Genomic DNA, 19,560 nt, shown 5'->3' on the forward strand with positions numbered 1-19,560 from the left:
ATTGTTCTGGTATTGTTGTGCTTATTCAAGGTTGATTCCGAACGATCCCTTAGCCCGTAGCTCAGCGTGCTAAGACTCGAACCCTAAACCAAAACCTGCATGAAGTGAAATATTTATTAGGATATTGCATCTTCATCTCGTGCATTACAATGACGTGCTGCGTCTGGCTTGTGGCACTTCCTGTTCCTCAGACACATCAGCAGCATCACCATCATCAGAGCAGCAGCAGCCACGGTGCCAGACAGGATAAACGTCACCTGAAACACTTAAAAAAAAAAAAAAAAAAAAATCCCACAGTGGACTGAATTATGGCTTCAGCGAGACTTACCGCTCTTCTGAATCCGTGGATTCTCCTCAGGTGCTGTGTTATTCTGACCCAGCAGCAGTGGACCTATGGAGGTCAGCTGGAAGGCTTGTGATTTAAATAAAGCCTCTCTTCTTCGTCTCCCCCCTTCCTGTGCTGGGGGGTACATTATCTGTTAGTACGGACGACCGCAACTTGTAGCTTTTACAGTCCAAAAACATGTTATATAGTATTTAAAAAAAAGGAGTAGTCAAGGACTAATACCACCCGCAAGCTCGTCGATTGGCTGCAGTGTCTTGCTAACGTGATTGACAGCGGCGACAACCAATCAGTGAGCGCCTATAGTGTTGCGTTTCCTGAGATGGACTTAGTTCGGCTTTTTCAATAATCAATCTTCAATAATTGTTAATATTTTCACAGGCTATCGATCGTAATAACTGTGTGTATTTATAATTAGCATTAGTATTACTCAATAGGCATGTACTAAGCATTCATTTATTCATTTTCTACCGCTTTTTCCTCACGAGGGTCGCATTGTCAAACTTAAAAAGGTAAGCTAGTAATATGTAGTATTATACACCGGTCGCTAGGTGGCGGTAATGTTCCATTGATGACTTAATTCGACTTTTTCAATAATCAATCTTCAATAATTGTTAATATTTTCACAGGCTATCGATCGTAATAACTGTGTGTAATTATAATTGGTATTAGTATTACTCAATAGCCCTGTACTAAGCATTCATTTATTAATTTTCTACCGCTTTTTCCTCACGAGGGTCGCATTGTCAAACTTAAAAAGTTAAGCTAGTAATATGTAGTATTATACACCGGTCGCTAGGTGGCGGTAATGTTCCATTGAATACTTAGTTCGACTTTTTCAATAATTGTTAATATTTTCACAGGCAATCGATTGTAAGAACTGTCTGTAATTATAATTAGTATTAGTATTACTCAATAGGCATGTACTAAGCATTCATTTATTAATTTTCTACCGCTTTTTCCTCACGAGGGTCGCATTGTCAAACTTAAAAAGGTAAGCTAGTAATATGTAGTATTATAAACCAGTCACTAGGTGGCGGTAATGTTCCATTTGTGAGCTAATAGGCACCACTGATAATGCGATTCTCCCAATGATAATAAATCTCAGTCATTTTCTATAAATATACGTCTTACATATTGGGCAATACAAGTGTCAAAGGTGACAATAGGTGTCATTTTCATGATTTAGAAGGTTAAGTTTTAAAGTATTAAATTTACAGCGATAAACGAGGGCTTTGATGTACAGTACTCACAAGTGATGGCACACGGTTGTGCACAGTCAACCTCTTCTGTGCAGATTTCCACCCAGCAATAGAAATATACCTGAGAAGTTACACCATGAACGCATCAGAGATATCAAAAATAAATTTTTAATCGTGTCACCCCCCCCCCCCAATATTTGAAGCAGCAGCTTACTTCCTCCACACTTGGCTCCCCTTGCTCCAAGAAGGCGAAGGTCTTGACATCAAATCTCCTGACTTGGGAGCGGGATTGTGTTTTTCCTTGCTTGTCCACAGGAACAGAACTTCTGGAGTCATCCAACGGGTTGGGGCATCTATCCAGGAAGAAGTCAAGACGCCGGCTCCGGTGCACCAAATCATCCCCAAACCTCACGGCCTTACCCGTTGTAGAGAAGCGTCCACACGGAATGTCGGGATGCTGGGTAAGCGAAGCAGTCGCGTACGTGCAGGGAAAGCGTGGGGTCCGGGGACGGCTGGGCGATGGAGACCTCCACATATGCGGCCTTACGCAGTGGCATCATGAGTGGCAGCTGGTCCTCAGGAAAGAAAAACTTAAAAGACGCATCTAGGAGGAGCAAATGATCCCAAATATAGTCTCAGGGTTTTTAACTGACCAGCAGATCTCACTACGTTTTATTACCGGTGGCCATTCTCATCTGCACTCTGATGGATCCCAGAGCAACCACGGGCGGCGGGTTGGTCACCGTGTGCCGGGAGGGGAAATTGACAGCACGTCTCACGTTGGAAGCTTTGGATTCACACTCGATCTGGACACTAGAAAACGAATCCAATTGGTCACGAGGTCGTATTCAGCAGAAAGCGAAGAACGCAACGTCAATTACCGAAATGGAGTGCGGTTGTTGTCTGCACGGTCCTCCATCTCCAACTCGTAGATGACGACATCTCCGTCCACCTAAGAGGCAAAATGGGGAGTCATGTGATATCAAACACAAGCATTCATTCCTGTGGGAATTATACTACGACAAGGAATATCGGACCCAACAGAGGTGTTCCTGTTTCAGTGGGATTAGCTTCCAAGCTAATTAATACACCCATGATAATGTCTGGATACTTTTTTTTTATGTGTATGTGTGGATGTAAACACACAATGTTTACCATCATGTCAATAATAAAATATATATTACAGTATATGATCTAGGGCTGCACGGTGGTCGAGTGGTTCGTGCGTATACCTCACAGCTAGGAGACCCGAGTATATGAGAGTCAAGACTGTGTCTTATTTTCAATTATTATTTATACTATATTGGATAATATGAGTGTAAAAGGTAACTATAGGGGTGCTATTTCATGTCTAGAGGGCTCTAATAATGCTAATCCTATTTAGAAGTTTAGTACTGTTTGTCAATAAACGTTTTTTTTATTTAGGAACCTGAAATGACTTTTAAACTTCAAAATGTTTCAGCACCGGCGGGCTGTGGTTAGCAGCTAGGAGGACCACAGTTCGATTCCACCCTCGGCAATCTCTGTGTGGAGTTTGCGTGGGTTTTCTCCGGGTACTCCGGTTTCCTCCCACATTCCAAAAACATGCTAGGTTAATTAGCGACTCCAAATTGTCCATAGGTATGAATGTGAGTGTGAATGGTTGTTTGTTTATATATGTTTGACCCCGCCTCTCGCCCTGAAGACAGCTGGGATAGGCTCCAGCACCCCTGCGACACTAGAAAATGAATGCGTACATGATCTATGATAGACATAGCGGAGCTTCAAATCCTCCTTGCTAGCTTCATGTTCTCTGGCAATTTCAGATCAGCATTTGCAATAATACAGACTGTTGTAATTATCGTAATTCAGCTCCCGTCTTGGTATTAAAAAGATTATGGAATTAGGGTCTTACTGCCGTTTCCCTTTCATGGCAACATATCAGCGTATCAGCGACTGTGCATGGGCGTCCACCATAATGGACGTTCCGACTCTTAATGCAATTGAACGCCATGACAGATTTACGGAATGAGAGTCAGCGTGTGTGCACGACCTTTGCTGTAACCCCGCAGTCCGTGACGGGAATCTTAAAGACGGCGATGTCCGCGGTGGCCATGGCAGGGATGCACCGTGGATGATCCTTGACGACGAGGCTTCTCGGGTCCGTGGGGGGGTCTGCGTCTGTTGCTTTCACCGAGAACACCAAGTGTCCATCCAGGGAGCAGGCTGGACACAGAACATCAACCAATGAAGGTGACGTCTTTTGACATAAATTTCCACTTAGGAATCTTACCGTGGAGTTTGTAGAAGCAGGTTGAGTCGTTTGGATCGAAACAGCAACCCAGATTGGCGCAAGAATCCCTCGACGTTCTGCGTTGGCCACATTTCACCCGAAGTTCTTGGCGCACCGCGCAGTTTCCAGGAGATGCTAGAAGAAGATGGTTTTAGTTCTCCAGTCCACATGCGACTGTCAATCAAAGGAACGGCTTCATGCGAAACTGATTCATGACCCAAATGGCCCGCACTCACGTGGAGGTGCGAGGCGTGTCCTCTGCCGGGATGACCTTAGAGGACAGCTGATATTTATCCCGAACCATCCATCTTCTCCTGTCAGCTGCACTTGCAGAGGGACGACCACTTTGCTTCCCTGGAGGTTAAAAAAAAACAAAAAAAAAAACACAATTTCTGAAATAACCATAGTGGTGTAATGCTACAGCTGCTACCTTTAAGAAATACAATCTTAGTGCTTTACCTTGACTTGAGCGTAGCAGCTGTCATATCGGCTGAAGAACACCAGGCTCTGGTTGTTCCGTCGACCCGCCTGGACTCCGCAGGAGCCCTCAGACCGAGGAACCGCGAATGCGGACCCGGCCACGTCTGCCGTGACAGCAACAAACACATCATTTCCGTGTACAGAAATCGAACCTGTTGACCTTTAGTCGCACCTTTGACTCTGGGATTACTTTTGACCCTGGACCTGAACACGGCTTTCATTCCTCGGTGAGAGCAGGTGACTCTCGGCAGGACCAGTTTTTGCCTCCGGGACGGTGGCGAGATCTTCTTTGAACACGGACAGTGTGGAACGTTCAGTATCAAAATAAGAGAAATTAAAGAAAATTGAGCAAAATTGCAATTCATCTCCTTGTAGATTGGATGTTTTTACTCTGTCGACTCACGACGGGGCCTTCAAGTTGAAGCAGGCGGGTGTCACGTGACAGATTAATTAGCGTTAATTGGTTGGAAGCCTGCTGCAGACCACTTAGGATTAACACTGGCGCTCAGAGGCCATAGTTTTACAAATGAAGTTGGCCTAAAAGTGGCCTAGTGTGACTACGCCTTTAATTGGGTGGAAATGAGTAAAAGGATACACGTTTAGAACTTACTTAGACGTAAACACTAGCAAACAAATCACTTTTAAATTTCCACAAATGCTTTATAGCAGTCATTTCATTTGTTTTCAGCCTTGCGGCTCATATATAAAAAAACGCTAAATCATATGTGGCATTTTCACTTCTTGGAATAATGGAAATGTCAATCAAAACGACGTTTTATGTAAGTTGTTTACAGCTTTTATTTTGTACAGGAAGTGACGAGGCAGCCCAGCTGCTGCCGTGACGTCACGCTTGTGACGCCCCGGAGCGTTCCTGTCAGTTGCGCACGAGCAGAGCCCAACGCAGGACGCTTCCGGAGCCATGGCGTTTAACAGAAATCACTCTCACAACGGCGGGGTTCTGATTAACAACGGAGAAAGGTAGGTGGCTGGTACTTGGAGCGGAATCGAACAAATCCGCGGACCGTTGCCTCGCCCGTCGGGCTTTGTGTACTTTCCAGTGCCATGTCAACAGGCTTGCTAGCTTAGTGGCCTACTTTAGCGTTAGCTTGGCAAACGCCACTGTGCCGCGGGCAGTGTTCATGTGATTCCGTTCTAAATGCTTCTTACCGAACTGGTGACCAAATTGAGCCGATTACAATGACCGACTCTGTTCCTTCTCCTGTAAATGCCCTTTTTACAGGTTGGTGGCTGCTAAGCTAACTTTCCAAACAGGAAGTAACTAGCTTGGCTGGATGTTGACATCGTCATCGACATGTCAACATGCTACGTCGTATACTTGTTAGAAGCTCATTAAAGTAACTCGTAGGATTAATAACGTAAAGCTTGCAACTAATAAATGTAATAAATGATTACTAACACTAACTCTAAAATTAAATGACGTAATGAAAGGATGCAAGGGCCACTTTGATATTTTCTCAGGGATGGTAGCAGTTAAAACGGCTATTATTAATATGAAGTCTTTGTTTGTGTTTTTATAGTTGTAATTTTTGGATAGTTAAGTTGGGAAAATTAACATTTTTTTGTGAATAAAGTCATAATATACTTTATTTATAAAATATGTAATTTTTTTCAATTATCCAAAAATGTGCTTGTTGCTCATAATGTTCTGACTCCTCATATTATTTTTGTAAAATTGCAACTGCATGTAAGAATACGCCCTTTCCTCTTAATATTTCGACTTTATTATTATTAAGTACAGCTATTTTTTCCATTCCATTCCAGTACAGAATATTTATTCCCAGGATATTATGACTTTATTATCATATAAACTTTACAGTAACTTTTTCAAAAATGACAACTTTATTTATTCTTTTGTTTGTGTCATAAAAAAACACTTTCAAATTTCAGCTTTATGCAACTAAAATTATTATGATCTGATATCATTCTAGTCGGACTGACAGCTGTGTTTATTATATACAAATAGCAACTGACTGCTAAGCTATGCTATGCTTATGCTATGCGTGATGTGAATGATTCCCATTTGTTTTTCCTTCTCAGTATTTTAAGGGAATGTAAGAACGTGGAGCTGTCATTCAGTGATGTCACCTGTAAGACGGACCTACTGAAGGGGACCAAGAAGGGCACCGTGTACCTGACGGCATACAGGGTACGGCCCACCATGTATCCTACAAATGTAACAATTGTACCTGGTTTCATGTCCTCTTTTTTTGGTGCTGGTTTAGATGGTGTTTGTGTCCAGTAGTACAAAGGATTGCCTGGGTTCTGCCATGTTCCCCTATTATCTGATGAAGGGCTGCAGCATTGAGCAGCCGGTCTTTGCTGCCAACTACATTAAAGGGACGGTGTCAGCCGAGCCGGGCGGTAGGTGGCCTGATTTCACGTTCACGACATAACGCAGCGAGCGATACGTTGGACCAACTTCTTCTTCTGTCATCAGGTGGCTGGGAGGGTCAGGCACACTTCAAGTTGTCGTTCCTGAACGGAGGAGCCATCGAGCTGGGCCAGCATCTCTTCAAACTGGCAACCAACGGTTTCGTATTTAGTTTCCGTTATTGCAGTGTTGGGTTTTGGCACAATTGATTGCAAAACGCGTCTTGCCTCACTTGGGTTGCAGCTTCGCGTGCGACGCCCACCCACAACGGCGCTTCTTCACATCACGGCTACCCTTCACCCGGAATGATGAACGGCTACGCTCCGCCTGCTCCGCAAGGCTATCCGTACGCGCCCCTCCCTCAGCAAAATGGGTACTACCCGCCCCCTCCGCCCCCTGCCGCCGGCAACATGGGCTACCCTTATCCAACAGCCGCCACAGGTACACAACGCAGTACTTTGTACAGTACCTCTTCCTGTCAATCACAACAAACTCAATACATTTTTTTTTTTAATTTTCCAGGAATGTACCCGTTAGGATATGACTACATGGCTCCCCCTCCCCCGTATCCCGGACCTCCCCAAAACTGGGCTCCACCCCCTCAGAACTGGACAGCTCCAGCACCTCCAGGTCTGCCCCCCTCTGCCTCTCGTTAGTTTTCCCTCATCCGTGTCTGCGTCACTGCACCCGTCAGATGTGATCCGTCTGTCCCAAAGTGAATCACTTTAAATCACGCCACCTAAAAAAAGAAGGAAAAAAAAAAAAGAGTGGCGCTTATGATTTCTCATATGCTGTAATAATTTGACTGTGCTGTATCAGTCGCTAGGCGTCTCTATTTTAGTGTTCATCCTAGGGCTGTGACAGATGGTGTTTACTTGGGGGGGGGGGTGGTATTGGAAGCGTTTGCCACAGGACTGTTATCTATTTGTGGCAATGGTGGGTGGAGTGACATCATAGCCTAATTAGCATAACCATTCCATGTGAAGTGGTATGTTTTTGCCTTTTTTTTTGCGTCGTCTCTTATGCCGTTGAAGTGATCCTGTAGCCTTCATGTTAGTGTTGCGCAATGTGAATGTTAACAGAGAATAATAGGAGTCTGAAGGTTACTATAGGGGTGTTATTTCATGTCTACAGGGCTCTAATAATGGTAAAAACTGCTCTAACTCCGAAAATGGAAAGGAATCCTTCACCTACTAAGCTCTTAACCGTGATAAACAACAGCCAGACCTGTTGATGAACATAATGTCATGTGTCATGTGATGGATGGCTGCGGACTGTTAATGGCTGCTCTGTATTCTATTTGACCGCAGGGCCGGGTAACGCCAAAGCAGCCGAGGCGGCAAACAGCGCGTACTACAATCCCAGCAACCCGCACAACGTGTACATGCCCACGGTAAGCCCACGGCACCTTCTTATTTGTTCCAAGCGTGTGGAAGTGTCATGTGACTTTGTCCCTTATTGCTGCCTAAATCACACGTTGTATCGTTTGTTTCATTCCCTCAAAGGAGCGGCCTCCTCCGTACGCACCTTATCCAAATTCTCCCGACAAGAAAGACAACTAAGGCTCAAAACACCGTGACACTTCCCCTCTGATCTTCTAAAGATGGTTACCTGATAGCAAAGTATAAGTATTATATATGCCATATATAAGGATTTCTTACCAAGCAGTCATATTGCTTCAGAAAATTTCCATTTTATGAAATGGCGTCTTGCAACTACATCCTGGAAGAAAAAAAAAAAACCCAAAAGTCCTCGGTGGCATAATTTGCTGGTCAGGGACGCTGTTTGGAACCGAAAGACGAGGGGGTGGGGAGGAATGTATTTTTTATGGCAGATATTTATCACTAAACACTTTAATGATTGAAGTTACAGTAGCTATTAATAACCCCGAATATGACCAATGTATTTTTGCAGTGTCATTTCAAGAACTGTACTGTTTCCTATACCGTTTCTGAGTGTGTGAGTGTGTGTGTGTGTATGAAAACTAGAGTGGTTTGAATTTTGGGATTCCCAATTCTTCTACTTTGGCGATTTAAAGCATTTAAAGCAACATTTGTGTGACCGAGACGATCCTGCTCTCATCACATTTTCCATTGCATCCATTACAATCGTCGTCACGTGTGCAATATTCCCATTTCATATTGGTTGTAGTGGAACAGCAGGGACGATCCCAGTGACCCCCGTGCTCTTAACCTTCTATTGTATTCATGTATGCAAAGGCAAGCTGAAACCAGAACACTCCTCTCCCTGTAATTAGGCCAGTGTGCAGTTACCGGGCTTTGTCATTTAGAAAACGGCCTCCTGTTAAAAAAAAGCTGAGCATTTATTTCCAATTAGCACCTATTTACACTTTTAGTTGGGAGTTATCTTTTGCTTCCATCGTCGAACGTCTGTGGATTCATAATACTTGGATGAATTTTGTTTCTTTACTGAAATCTAATAAATTTGACATTTATTGAATATAGTACTACCTGAGTTTTTGCAGTGATTTATTTAATTTTTGCATGCAACAAACGGCGGCGTGTTTTTGTTTTACGTGGTTTTCCGTGGCGCTCATCTGGCGAGATGATGTCATTGTCTAACTTGCATCATTGGCTGTGATTCATCTGGAATTTGTATAGATGCCGGGAGACAAAAAGTGAGCAAAAAAACATGAAAAGCAAAACAGAATACTACAGTCAGGGGTGTAAATACTACAGTCAGGGGTGTAAATACTACAGTCATGGGTGTATTTAGTCATTTGGTGATTGTTAGGGTCCTCCACATCCTTGTACTGGACTGACACGAGTTTTATAACTAAGGCATGGACGGAGTTGGAGCGACAAGCTACATTTGCAGACAGTCCCGTTATTATGTGTTTATTTACGAGGGTGACGATGTAGCGGCAAATTTTGAATGTTTAGGAACCATAAAGACATCATTCCATCACACATTTGGTACAAAGAAGTGAACACATTTAATGTTACTGTCCTATTTGACAACACGAGCAAAACATTTATTCTTTTATTTTGTGAAAGACGAGCCATTAAAGTACTCGGTCTTAGCACACAGTCACACTGTACACACGTATCACATACGAAGAAATAAAACTACATATGCACAAAAACAGACTTCACCACATGAAACGGTTACACTTTAACGTAGAATCACTAAGTGACATTTTTCAAATTCACGATACAAAGCGCTTGACAGCAAACTTCCTGTTGCAGCCGTTCCATTCTACTTTATGGCTTTTATTTGCAGTTCCTATTAGAACAAGAGCAGCTGTGCTATTTTTAGTACTTTAGGTGTCACATTGTCTACCTGTGTGTGTTGCTGAAACCTGAAATATATGCAAAACATTAATTAATCTAAATTAATTAATCTAACTCTAAGGGGAGTTAGCGTCTTTTCTACTCCACACCATGTTATATTTTTCACCTATCACTGGTCCCTTGGCCTAAGCCTACCACAGTAATATTTTTATTAGACTCACAAACATATTTAATACTACACTTGCCTTGTGCTTCAGCAATATGAGGAATTATGTTCCATTACCAAGAAAAAGCAGGAAGTGGCAGTACGGTCCCTTTCTCTCCAATCAAATCGAGCTGCGGGGAGTCAGAAGGAGCAAAACGGGTGCTACGGCTCGTCCTGTATAAACCACACCTCGTTGCGGCGTCCGTAAGGCTTGATTGGCGAGTCGTAGCTGCAGCAGAAGTACTGCTTGCGCTGGAAGGGGGCCGTCTCGCCGAGGGTGCGCGTCAAACGCAAGGCCTCTGCTCGGTACTCGCTCTCGCCCGCAAAGCCTCCGAACTGCCTAAAAAAGGTAGAAGAATACGGTCAGTCTAGCATGGATGCTAATATTTCAGACCGTGTAATAATTATACATATCTATTTCATCGCACGGATTACGACAGGAGACGGAAGGCTTGTCCGTAACCCCCGTTAAAAAGTCTTTTGTTAGCCCCCCTGCAGTGACTGCTAGTGACGGTGAGAAAGCTGTACATCAGGCATCCCAAACTCTCACAATTAAACACAACACAACTACTATAGCAGGCTTCCCAGCATGCTTTGTGGCACTTGTTGCCATGTGATTCCCGACTAAAACACTTCATCCACTACATCCAACGGTGTGAGACGCTGACACCTACAGGGTGTACACGGTCATGCCGGGCCGGTCGTCGATCTTGATGGCACTGTCTGTGGGCGTCGGGGGGCTTTGCTGGTAGACTGACGGGATACGGATGGCGACCACCAGACGGCGGGACAGAACGCCGTCGTTGCGAGGGTACACGGTGATGATGATGGGTGCCGCCGTGCCCATGGCTTCGCCTTGTTGACAGAAATGGAGGTGTCAGAAGGTCAGGGATTGCCTCCAACAGCATTATGTTAATAATAACAAGAAATATTAAACATCTCTAATACAATACTTATGATCAAACGCCCTAAAGCGGGTCCAAAACCCAAATAAATAGCACGATTGTGATCCACTATTCCTTACCTTGTTCATTGCTTCCGCCAATGTACATGAGCAGCTTCCTCACCAGCTCCCCCGTCGCCTGGTCAAACGTGCGTCCCTCAGAGGACACGACGGCGTATTTGGCAGCGTCATAGCGCCGTACCTCAAAGCCGACTCCATCCTGGGTGGGGCGGGAGCAAAACGGTCAAAATGGAAGTTTTGGGCATCGGTGAGCGGTTAACTGGCTTGTTGCGGGGGTCGTGCGTGCGCTTCAAGGTCTTCAGAGAGAGTGTGTTTGTCGGATATTTCGGTCTTCCGCACAATTGCGCACACATGGGTGTGTGTGAAAGGAGCGTGGCCCGGATCAAAAGGTTGAGATGAAAACATTTTTTTTTTTTTTTTTTTTAGCACTAATGTGATTTCATGTCTCCTCCTCCTGAGTTCAGTCAGGCTAACACATTATAATAGGCCGCAGATACACAACCTTACATAACGCAAGCTAACGCAACGCGCGACCCCCGGCTCACCATGTTGTCGTGATGCAACACGTGTGGAGTCGCAGCTACGCTACTGTGTGAGATGACCTTAATAGGTTTTGAGAGAATCTGGTCAGAAATGGTTAAGGCATGTCTTCACTGTGTGTGTTTACACGCTTACGGTACACAGTGACTCACTCTGTCTTTCTACAAGGTCGCCGGCGTCACATTTAAAGGTCAATCATTCTACTCCAGTGTCATCTCTACGTTGTCCTAGTATAAGGGAACCTTGGTTAGTGTCATTCATTTGTTCCAGCAGGACTCTAACCGAAACAGACACCAACTGAATCCATTTTTGCCATAAGAAATCATGTAAATCCAATTAGTCTGTTCCAGAATGTTAACACCAAAACATTTATATAGTTTTACAGGAATAAAACTATTCAAAATACATATAAATAAATGATGAATGGACATTTACCTTCATCAAAGACGTAATTGTTGCTATAAACACGACACGGACACCACCTTCCTGTTTTGCCATGAGTTATTTCTTGAATTCAGTCATGTTTCTCATCTGAAGTCTCTGCTTTTTTTTTTTTTTTATCACGGCTGCAAAACAACCGAAAACCGAGCCAAAGAAAGTTGATATTTTGATAAAGACGCCCAAGAAACACGACGAAATCCAATAAATAACTCATGGAAAAAACGGAATGTTGATCTATCTGCCACATCGTGTCTTTGGCAACTAAAGTATAGCTCAAATTATGTACCAAAATGCTGAAACTTTCAACTTTCTTTGGCTCCATTTGGGGTTATGTTGAGACTTAATGTGAGAAAACTATTGAATTCAAGTTATAACTCATGGCAAAACAAGAAGGTGGTTTCAGATTTTTCCCGATCATCTGAAAACATTGAATTACTTTTCACATTTGCCCGTGTGTGTGTGTGTGTGTGTGTGTGTGTGTGTGCGCACCGCCAGGTCGCTCTGTATTCCGTGTCAGTTTTAATTAAGAGTGTACCGTGTCAAGAGTCAGGTGGGGGCCCAGAGCATCGGGTGACAATCTCTGATTTCAGTGGCCACTGCAAGTCCGCTTTAGAGATTTGACGATCCCCCCCGCCTCCAGCTTTTGACTTTTCAACAGTCTTTAATGAGGATCACCCTAACGGACACGGCGCTGGCCTTGGAAACGTCTGCGGCTCGTCCCCGACCAGCGTACGTGCTGACAGAGGGAAGTTATCACATATTGTACGTCCGTTTCAGCACAGACGCTCACGGTCTAATTAAAGATTCAACACGCGTGCTGTGTTGTTGTGGCTGCGTCCCGCATGGAACAAAATCATGTAAAAAAAAACGGTCAGTATGGTACAGTGCAGCTATCGGTTTTGTATATGGAATTGCAATGAGTGCTTCCGGCTTCCCAGCATGCTTTGCCGCACTTGTTTTGATGGAGTTAGTTTAGTAGTATTTTCCCTGTGTGTGGTTACTTGCTCTCATTTTTGTGCGGGCAGCGTGGGCTTTCTTTCCTGCAGCTGTCAGACTCCATAACAAAAACGGATTAAAAAAAAAATCCTGTGCAATAAACCGTGCAATAAACTGTGTCTTGACCAACTTGTACATAGCTGTAAATAGTGTATAGAACCACTTGATTGGTATATTGGTATTACCTTGATTTGACACTTTTGCTACCGTAAACCTGGCCACAAAATATGGTCCTGCAATTTTGTGACCGCCCCCCCAACCCCCCCCCCTTACTTGATCACCGCCAAATGGAAAATGTCCTCCTGTTTTGTGTTTATTCCATCGTGTTTATCGATTTTCAATGGACGCTGCGCTACAGGGCGGTTACCACCAGTCACCGGCCAGCCAAGCGACGAGCGAAATGATTAATTACGTGGATTAATTATGTGGATTAATTACATAATTTACGTGGATATTCCGGTACTAGCCGGTACTAGCAAGAATACTTAACCAACACGGGCCAATTAAAACCGTATGTGACTTGTAGTTGGCTCTGGTTGTGAGCGCGTTGTTCATGGGGTTGCCGATGCGTTGGCGATGAGTTTCGCCAAATACGGTTGTTTTATTTATCGCTCCCCATTATTCTTGTTCTTATTGGACACTTTTGGAGACTGTGTGTAAATGTGACAGCCTGTGTCGTCTAGATGATGTCCACCAATAAACACAACCCCCCCCCCACAAATGCCTCCAATGCGTATTAGCAGCAATGCATTGTGGGTCAAAGGGGCAAATGTTGAGAAGCACATAGCTGGGGGGCATAGCTCGACTGGCTTCACTGCACTCTCTACAACGTATAAGACAGGAAACATAATAAGGAGTGGAGGAAAGGTCGTGCCCCCCTACCCCCCCAAGTGACGTCACTGCCCTCATCGGCATAAGGGTTGACCACAAGCACGTCTGACCCTAAGCTCAGGTAGCTCTCAGGGAACAAAATCCAGCCAAAGCGTTTTTTTTTAATGCTAGCGTCATTTGCGTATTAAAGTTAATTAAACACGTCCACATGATTGACGTACCTTGGTCTCCGTGCTCAGCAACTTATATTCCGTCTCCTCGGTGTTCCCGAAGAGCGAATTCTTGATCATGCCAAACATGTCGCTCTCTCTCTCTCTCTTCGCTTCTTTCCCCTTTTTGGAGTCTTATCGCCTCGGTCGCTACTCGCTCGGTCCTTCGGCTCTTCGGCTCTTCGGTCCTTCGGCTCTCACCCAAGAGTGGATGTGATGGCTGCTCCTCATCAACATATTGTACGGGCACAACTTGGGAGATGCTCACCACTCTCCTCCTCCTCCTCCTCCAAGTGAGGGAGGGAGGGAGGGACACGATGGATGCTGTGACTCCGCCTTCCTCTTCTTCCTTCGCCCTTGAACGGCACATAGTAGCGGTACTTGTAAAAGTACTACTTCAGAGCTTTGGGCCGGGCGATATCGATCTTTTTTTTTTTTTTAAGGAAGCCCGTTCCCGCCATTGAAAGAACAAAAATTAGAAGATAAAAGGTCGAAACTATGAGAGACAATTATGAGATAAGAGAGTCGTAATTATGAGGCTAAAAGGGCGAAATTACGAGATAAAAAAGTCATAATTACGAGATAAAGTCCAAATGATGAGATACGAACTGCGCATGTGCAGCCTGCCTCGCTGTCGCCTTCAGTCATATAGCAGTCGGCACATGCGCAGTTTGTATCTCACATTTCGACTTTAGCTCATAACTACTACAATTATGAAGTATATTTTGCTAATGCCGACACTGACAGCAATTATTTTGTACTCATTGAAGGAGTTTGTGATTAATAAACAAAACAACACAGGACAATTTTTTTTGGAATAAAAAAAAATATTTAAAAATCTTATTTGCCTCTTAGTTCAAGTTAAAGTTACTGTTCAGCATTTTCGAATAACCTGAAATACTCTTACTACTAATATATAGTATAGTAGTATAGTATTGTTAACATGTTTATATAGTCATCACATGACAATAATAATGAAAATTTTATTTAATTATTATGAATACAGTTCCAATTGAATGTAGACAATTAAAAAAAAATAATAATAAATGTAGACAATTTTATACTTACTGTATTATACATTTTGTATATTAATATGTATAAAATTAATTAAATCATTATTTACATAAAATGTATGTTCTAATTGTATTGCTAAAAACTCTTCCGACTGACTGAGGCAATATTTGGGAGGACAGACATTAGGACATGGTTCGAAGCCATCACTCCCCCAAATATTGCCTCATTCACGGCGAAGAGTGTCCACCGACAAGATTTTGAGGACGGTCGTTCACCAGCCGTGCATTTGAATCCAAATCTATGGAGGTAAACTCTTGCATAACCTGTTATATGATCATACGCCCGTGGTCCTGTTCGCCCCGTCGTCATGTTGGGAGTCTGCGCCTCCTTTAGTGTGCTATGACCGTGCTCCAGGAGGCGCACGCAACGTGGATGCTCGTGAATGGCGTTCTACCCTCCGCTTATTGTGCATTATTAATTGTGACACAAGCCTTTGGTTTGTCAGAATGCACTGGAAGGTTCCGTGTGTGTGTGTGTGTGTGTGTGTGTGTGTGTGTGAATGTGTGTGTGTGTGTGTGTGTGTGTGTGTGGAGAATGGGGCGACGCATGGGTGCTTGCTTGCCTTACTCCCGGTGTCACTGTGAGTTGCTTGGCTTTGGGGTTATTCTATTTAAATTCACACTGAGAGCAATGTTAGTCATCAGTGGGATGCAGGAGGCGGAGGAGGACGTGGAGGGGAAAAAGGGAGGGGAGATTTATGGAAAACATTGGGCTCCAAGACTGATGTAACTGTGGGCAAAGTGAGAAAGCAATGAATGCAGGAGAAATAAAAGGCGGTGCTGTTTTTCTTTTCCACAAGTCGGTCTGCTGTGGCTTGCAGGGACATCTTGACTGATTCATTTTTTTTTTTAAAGTACCGATGACTTGTGACTTCTTATAAAAATGTGTCTGAAATGTGATTTTCTCACACGTAGCATATCTTGCAGATGTCCTTCACAGCTTTAGTTACATTTCAGTGGAACACACACGAGCACCAACTGAACTAACCATTTGGTGTTTACTTGTGATTTGCATTTGACTACATTTCTTCATCTATGGCCATAAAATGACTGCTGTGATAAGCTAAGTTTTACTTAGCTTATCACAGCAGTCATTTTATTTCATTCTATAATCTTACTACAAAGATATTTAATCTTAAAGATTAAATATCTTTGTATAGAAAACCCGTTTTGGCCTTCCAAATATCGTATTTAACTATAGTCACCTCTATAGTCAAGTTTACAACTTTCTAAATAGTTTTAACATTATTAGAGCCCTCTAGACATGAAATAACACCCCTATAGTCACCGTGACACTCGTATTACTTCCACATAGTAGGATTCCCTATTTATAAATCAAATACTTTCATAGTTAGAGCATACAAAACATAATTTACAACTTTCTAAATACAGGTTTAACATTATTAGAGCCCTCCAGACATGAAATAACACCCCTATAGTCACCGTCACACTCGTATTACTTCCACATAGTAGGATTCCTTATTTATAAATCAAATACTTTCATAGTTAGAGTATACAAAATGTAGTTTACAACTTTCTAAATAAGGTTTTAACATTATTAGAGCCCTCTAGACATGAAATAACACCCCTATAGTCAGTCACACTCATATTACTCAATATAGTAGACCAATAAATAAACCATTTAAGACGTAATGTCAATGTGTTCCCTAGGGCAGCAGGGTGAGTGGCGAACAGGAAGTGGTTCTGGTTCGTGTGTGTCTCACCAAACATCACTGACACCTCGTGACCAGCGTAAAATACCAAATGTCACAGCATCCTTGAATGCATCTTCTGAATGCCTTATAAAAGGTATTCAGTTTATTTAGCCATTTTAGCCACTTAAAATGCTTAATTAGCCCTAAAAATATGCTAAATGTGCGTATGTTTTATTAATAAGTGACTTATTTCAAGTTAGAATTCTTAAAGATGAATTAAATCAGCATTTCTATGTTTTTCATTGAACTTTAAGAATGAAAACCATACACGATTCATTGTTTAATAGAGAATCGAATCAAACCCAAACAGTTCTTGTGAATGTCTGCTCCGGCTTTTCAACATATTCCAACATTTGCAGGACAAGAACAAAATGAGATATTTATAAACCGTGACGTAAATATATTTATCATGTATTTCTCCGTACATATATGTCTTCCGTGGGGGATAGCAGGTACAGTCCACAGCCGTTACTCTTTCACTCATCCCTTTGCTCAAAGTTCCCGAGGCATCCTTATCCCGTCGTCACGCCCCACAGAGGTCACTTCTCCCAGCCTTTGCCTCCAGGCTGAGTGGGCAACCTGAGCCCCACCAGGCCGGCCACCTCCTCCGGGCTGCGCTCTCCCTTCCCGTGGTAGAGGTCGTGCAGGGCCTGGTGGTTCCTTGTGGATGTCAGCAGACACAGGTACGTTTGGGAAGCATGGAGCGCCTCCTGCTGGGCACGGCAGTACCTCTCTCCTGTCACCTGTGCAGGAGGACAATTTATTATTTTTTTGGGGAAAAAATACAATTATAAATGTGTAATATTTCCAAGGTTTTCTGAGTCAACATTATTTTTCCATCCGATGTTGTCATTAAGAGATGGCCTATAGAGGCTCACATTTACATTATAATGTCCTCGGGTCTTTTCCGAGCTCGGACAAATCCACACTGACAGGCAAGAGTCCTCCGCTAGCTGTTTTGCATCAGTGCACATTCATCCAGCCAGCGTGGGGAACCTTGCTCTCTCAAGCGTTAACAATGGAGGCTTTAAGCATTATATGCTTAACAGTACAAATGCCGCTTTTCAACAGGCAGGAGGAAATAATGTCAAATCAATCATGCTTTGTCATACTTGTTATGCTAAATACTACAATGCTTTCTAAAAGGACTGTACGGCTGGCTGGAGGGCGTTAACTTTGGAAGCATTACACTCCGCCCTCTTCCTGTTTTGAGTAAGTAAGCCACGCCCACAGTTGCACGCGCATTACTTGCATGGAATATTTTTCACCCCCCTCACGTTTCCAAAGAACGGTTGTTATTAATTGATAAAAGTTTAATTGTTAAACGTTATTAATATTTGACAAAAATATAGCAACATTAAGCTGGTGTGTCTCATAAAGTGTCCAGTAAGTCTAACATGCTGCTGACTGTTAGCATGCCCGTCCGATTCCAAAGTCAAATGGCGTTGAGCTGAGTTTATAAATAACATCACATATCCACGTCATCGTGGACGCTTACAAACACCGCTTTTCAAATATTATTGAGCTATAAAACATTTGTACACATCTAGCAATGCCCCGTAAGAATAGCAAAGTATGTCCGCACATGTATCGATACAGTGAGTGTTTAGCTAATTTAGCTAGCGGAAGCAGAAAGGCAAAAAACTACGACATTATTACCTTATTTTTACGAAACTGGTCCTTGACATAAGAGTACGCCAGCGACTGCTTGTAATTGCGTCCTTGCATGGACCGCAGTTCTTTAAGTATTGCGCTGTAAACACGCAATGAAGACGACGACGACGCTGCCATCTTTGACAACAAGTCTTTCACCAAACCAGACCGACTCAATCGGTCTTCGCATCATCGATCAATCATCTCCGCCACATGGTGGCAATGTGTCACCTGTGTTAAATCACCTTCCTCCAGACGCTGGACGACGTTTCTTCTTTGTAAAAATGTTTAAACATGCCCACGGTCAAAGAAGCTCCATTTCTTCCTCTCTTGTGAGTATTATCGATGCATTTCACTCTTTTATAACAACAAACAGTTGATATTTGAACACTTTAGGAAGTTCATTTACGTTCATGTGACTTTTCGATGGCGTTTTGTGGCCTTGGCCAAGCTGAAATGTTTCGAGGCGTTATTAAAACACCAGCTTGCGATTTTATTTGCTGTCGAAAACTATATCACGAAGCCCCAAAAACTTGTAGGATTTCAACAAAACCAAATATGCTTTGTTTGCGGGAGAAAGTGAAAGTTGTAATGCGTCGTTGTGATGAAAGTACGTCGGTGTTCCTATGAAGAAAAGACTACAATCATGTCGGCTTTCAGATGAGGAAAAAAAATCTGTATTGTAATAGAAATGCATGTATTCCTATTAACGTTGCGTTCAATACATTCACTATATAGTAAATATTTGCTTCAATATATTCATTATAACGTAAATGAACTAAAATACAAATATAAGGCATTCAGAAGATGCATTCAAAGACTGATTCTATGGAGTATTCGGTGAGACACACATTTACAGTAACACACACTTATTATAAAATCTTATTTGTCTTAAATTGCTTATTTTCTTCTTAGGTCTACTATATTGGGTAATACGAGTGTGACTGTGACTATAGGGGTGTTATTTCATGTCTAGAGGGCTCTCATAAT

General features: G+C 43.0%; 5 protein-coding genes across 5 annotated transcripts in view; 2 read left to right on the plus strand and 3 right to left on the minus strand.

Annotated features, from left to right (window-relative positions):
- Window positions 1-9: 9 nt before the first annotated feature.
- LOC131103270 (zona pellucida sperm-binding protein 4-like) lies at window positions 10-4,787 on the minus strand. The gene is made up of 12 exons (XM_058049389.1): window positions 4,470-4,787; window positions 4,277-4,401; window positions 4,054-4,171; window positions 3,818-3,952; window positions 3,578-3,750; window positions 2,427-2,497; window positions 2,225-2,358; window positions 1,966-2,149; window positions 1,760-1,898; window positions 1,597-1,666; window positions 329-460; window positions 10-95 (listed from the first exon to the last, which is right to left on the minus strand). Exons 1-12 carry the CDS (start codon window positions 4,660-4,662, stop codon window positions 70-72), a joined length of 1,500 nt encoding a protein of 499 aa, XP_057905372.1. The 5' UTR covers window positions 4,663-4,787; the 3' UTR covers window positions 10-69.
- Window positions 4,788-5,118: 331 nt separating this feature from the next.
- Window positions 5,119-9,156, plus strand: wbp2nl (WBP2 N-terminal like). The gene is made up of 8 exons (XM_058050311.1): window positions 5,119-5,275; window positions 6,356-6,464; window positions 6,541-6,679; window positions 6,756-6,848; window positions 6,933-7,130; window positions 7,212-7,319; window positions 8,000-8,082; window positions 8,195-9,156. Exons 1-8 carry the CDS (start codon window positions 5,217-5,219, stop codon window positions 8,249-8,251), a joined length of 846 nt encoding a protein of 281 aa, XP_057906294.1. The 5' UTR covers window positions 5,119-5,216; the 3' UTR covers window positions 8,252-9,156.
- Window positions 9,157-9,496: 340 nt separating this feature from the next.
- Window positions 9,497-14,436, minus strand: LOC131103781 (heme-binding protein 1-like). Its single transcript, XM_058050312.1, has 4 exons — window positions 14,142-14,436; window positions 11,173-11,311; window positions 10,823-11,003; window positions 9,497-10,488 (listed from the first exon to the last, which is right to left on the minus strand). The coding sequence occupies exons 1-4, from the start codon at window positions 14,217-14,219 to the stop codon at window positions 10,311-10,313; spliced, it is 576 nt and encodes a 191-aa protein (XP_057906295.1). The 5' UTR covers window positions 14,220-14,436; the 3' UTR covers window positions 9,497-10,310.
- A 1,995-nt stretch (window positions 14,437-16,431) lies between these two features.
- Window positions 16,432-19,560, plus strand: part of LOC131103779 (glutamate receptor ionotropic, NMDA 2B-like) — a 143,455-nt gene continuing 140,326 nt past the window's right edge. Inside the window, exon 1 of the mRNA XM_058050306.1 lies at window positions 16,432-18,902. The gene's annotated coding sequence lies outside the window, so the exon portion shown is untranslated. The remainder of the gene's footprint in view (window positions 18,903-19,560) is intronic.
- fmc1 (formation of mitochondrial complex V assembly factor 1 homolog) lies at window positions 17,191-18,777 on the minus strand. Its single transcript, XM_058050313.1, has 2 exons — window positions 18,577-18,777; window positions 17,191-17,660 (listed from the first exon to the last, which is right to left on the minus strand). The coding sequence occupies exons 1-2, from the start codon at window positions 18,706-18,708 to the stop codon at window positions 17,457-17,459; spliced, it is 336 nt and encodes a 111-aa protein (XP_057906296.1). The 5' UTR covers window positions 18,709-18,777; the 3' UTR covers window positions 17,191-17,456.

The sequence above is a fragment of the Doryrhamphus excisus genome, chromosome 15 (assembly GCF_030265055.1).
Source record: "Doryrhamphus excisus isolate RoL2022-K1 chromosome 15, RoL_Dexc_1.0, whole genome shotgun sequence".
Taxonomy (NCBI): Eukaryota; Metazoa; Chordata; class Actinopteri; order Syngnathiformes; family Syngnathidae; genus Doryrhamphus; species Doryrhamphus excisus.

What these genes read in the sequence shown, in the direction of transcription:
- fmc1 (XM_058050313.1), bottom strand. Translation starts at nt 18,708, where the DNA reads ATGGCAGCGTCGTCGTCGTCTTCATTGCGTGTTTACAGCGCAATACTT. An exon ending in ACCAGTTTCGTAAAAATAAG is followed by an intron (nt 17,661 to 18,576) that starts GTAATAATGTCG and finishes CCTCCTGCACAG; the next exon opens with GTGACAGGAGAGAGGTACTG.
- LOC131103270 (XM_058049389.1), bottom strand. Translation starts at nt 4,662, where the DNA reads ATGAATTGCAATTTTGCTCAATTTTCTTTAATTTCTCTTATTTTGATA. An exon ending in AAGTAATCCCAGAGTCAAAG is followed by an intron (nt 4,402 to 4,469) that starts GTGCGACTAAAG and finishes CTGTCACGGCAG; the next exon opens with ACGTGGCCGGGTCCGCATTC. An exon ending in GACACGCCTCGCACCTCCAC is followed by an intron (nt 3,953 to 4,053) that starts GTGAGTGCGGGC and finishes ATCTTCTTCTAG; the next exon opens with CATCTCCTGGAAACTGCGCG.
- LOC131103781 (XM_058050312.1), bottom strand. Translation starts at nt 14,219, where the DNA reads ATGTTTGGCATGATCAAGAATTCGCTCTTCGGGAACACCGAGGAGACG. An exon ending in TGCTGAGCACGGAGACCAAG is followed by an intron (nt 11,312 to 14,141) that starts GTACGTCAATCA and finishes CGCCCCACCCAG; the next exon opens with GATGGAGTCGGCTTTGAGGT. An exon ending in GGCATGACCGTGTACACCCT is followed by an intron (nt 10,489 to 10,822) that starts GTAGGTGTCAGC and finishes TACCTTTTTTAG; the next exon opens with GCAGTTCGGAGGCTTTGCGG.
- wbp2nl (XM_058050311.1), top strand. Translation starts at nt 5,217, where the DNA reads ATGGCGTTTAACAGAAATCACTCTCACAACGGCGGGGTTCTGATTAAC. An exon ending in CTGATTAACAACGGAGAAAG is followed by an intron (nt 5,276 to 6,355) that starts GTAGGTGGCTGG and finishes TTTCCTTCTCAG; the next exon opens with TATTTTAAGGGAATGTAAGA. An exon ending in TGTACCTGACGGCATACAGG is followed by an intron (nt 6,465 to 6,540) that starts GTACGGCCCACC and finishes GTGCTGGTTTAG; the next exon opens with ATGGTGTTTGTGTCCAGTAG.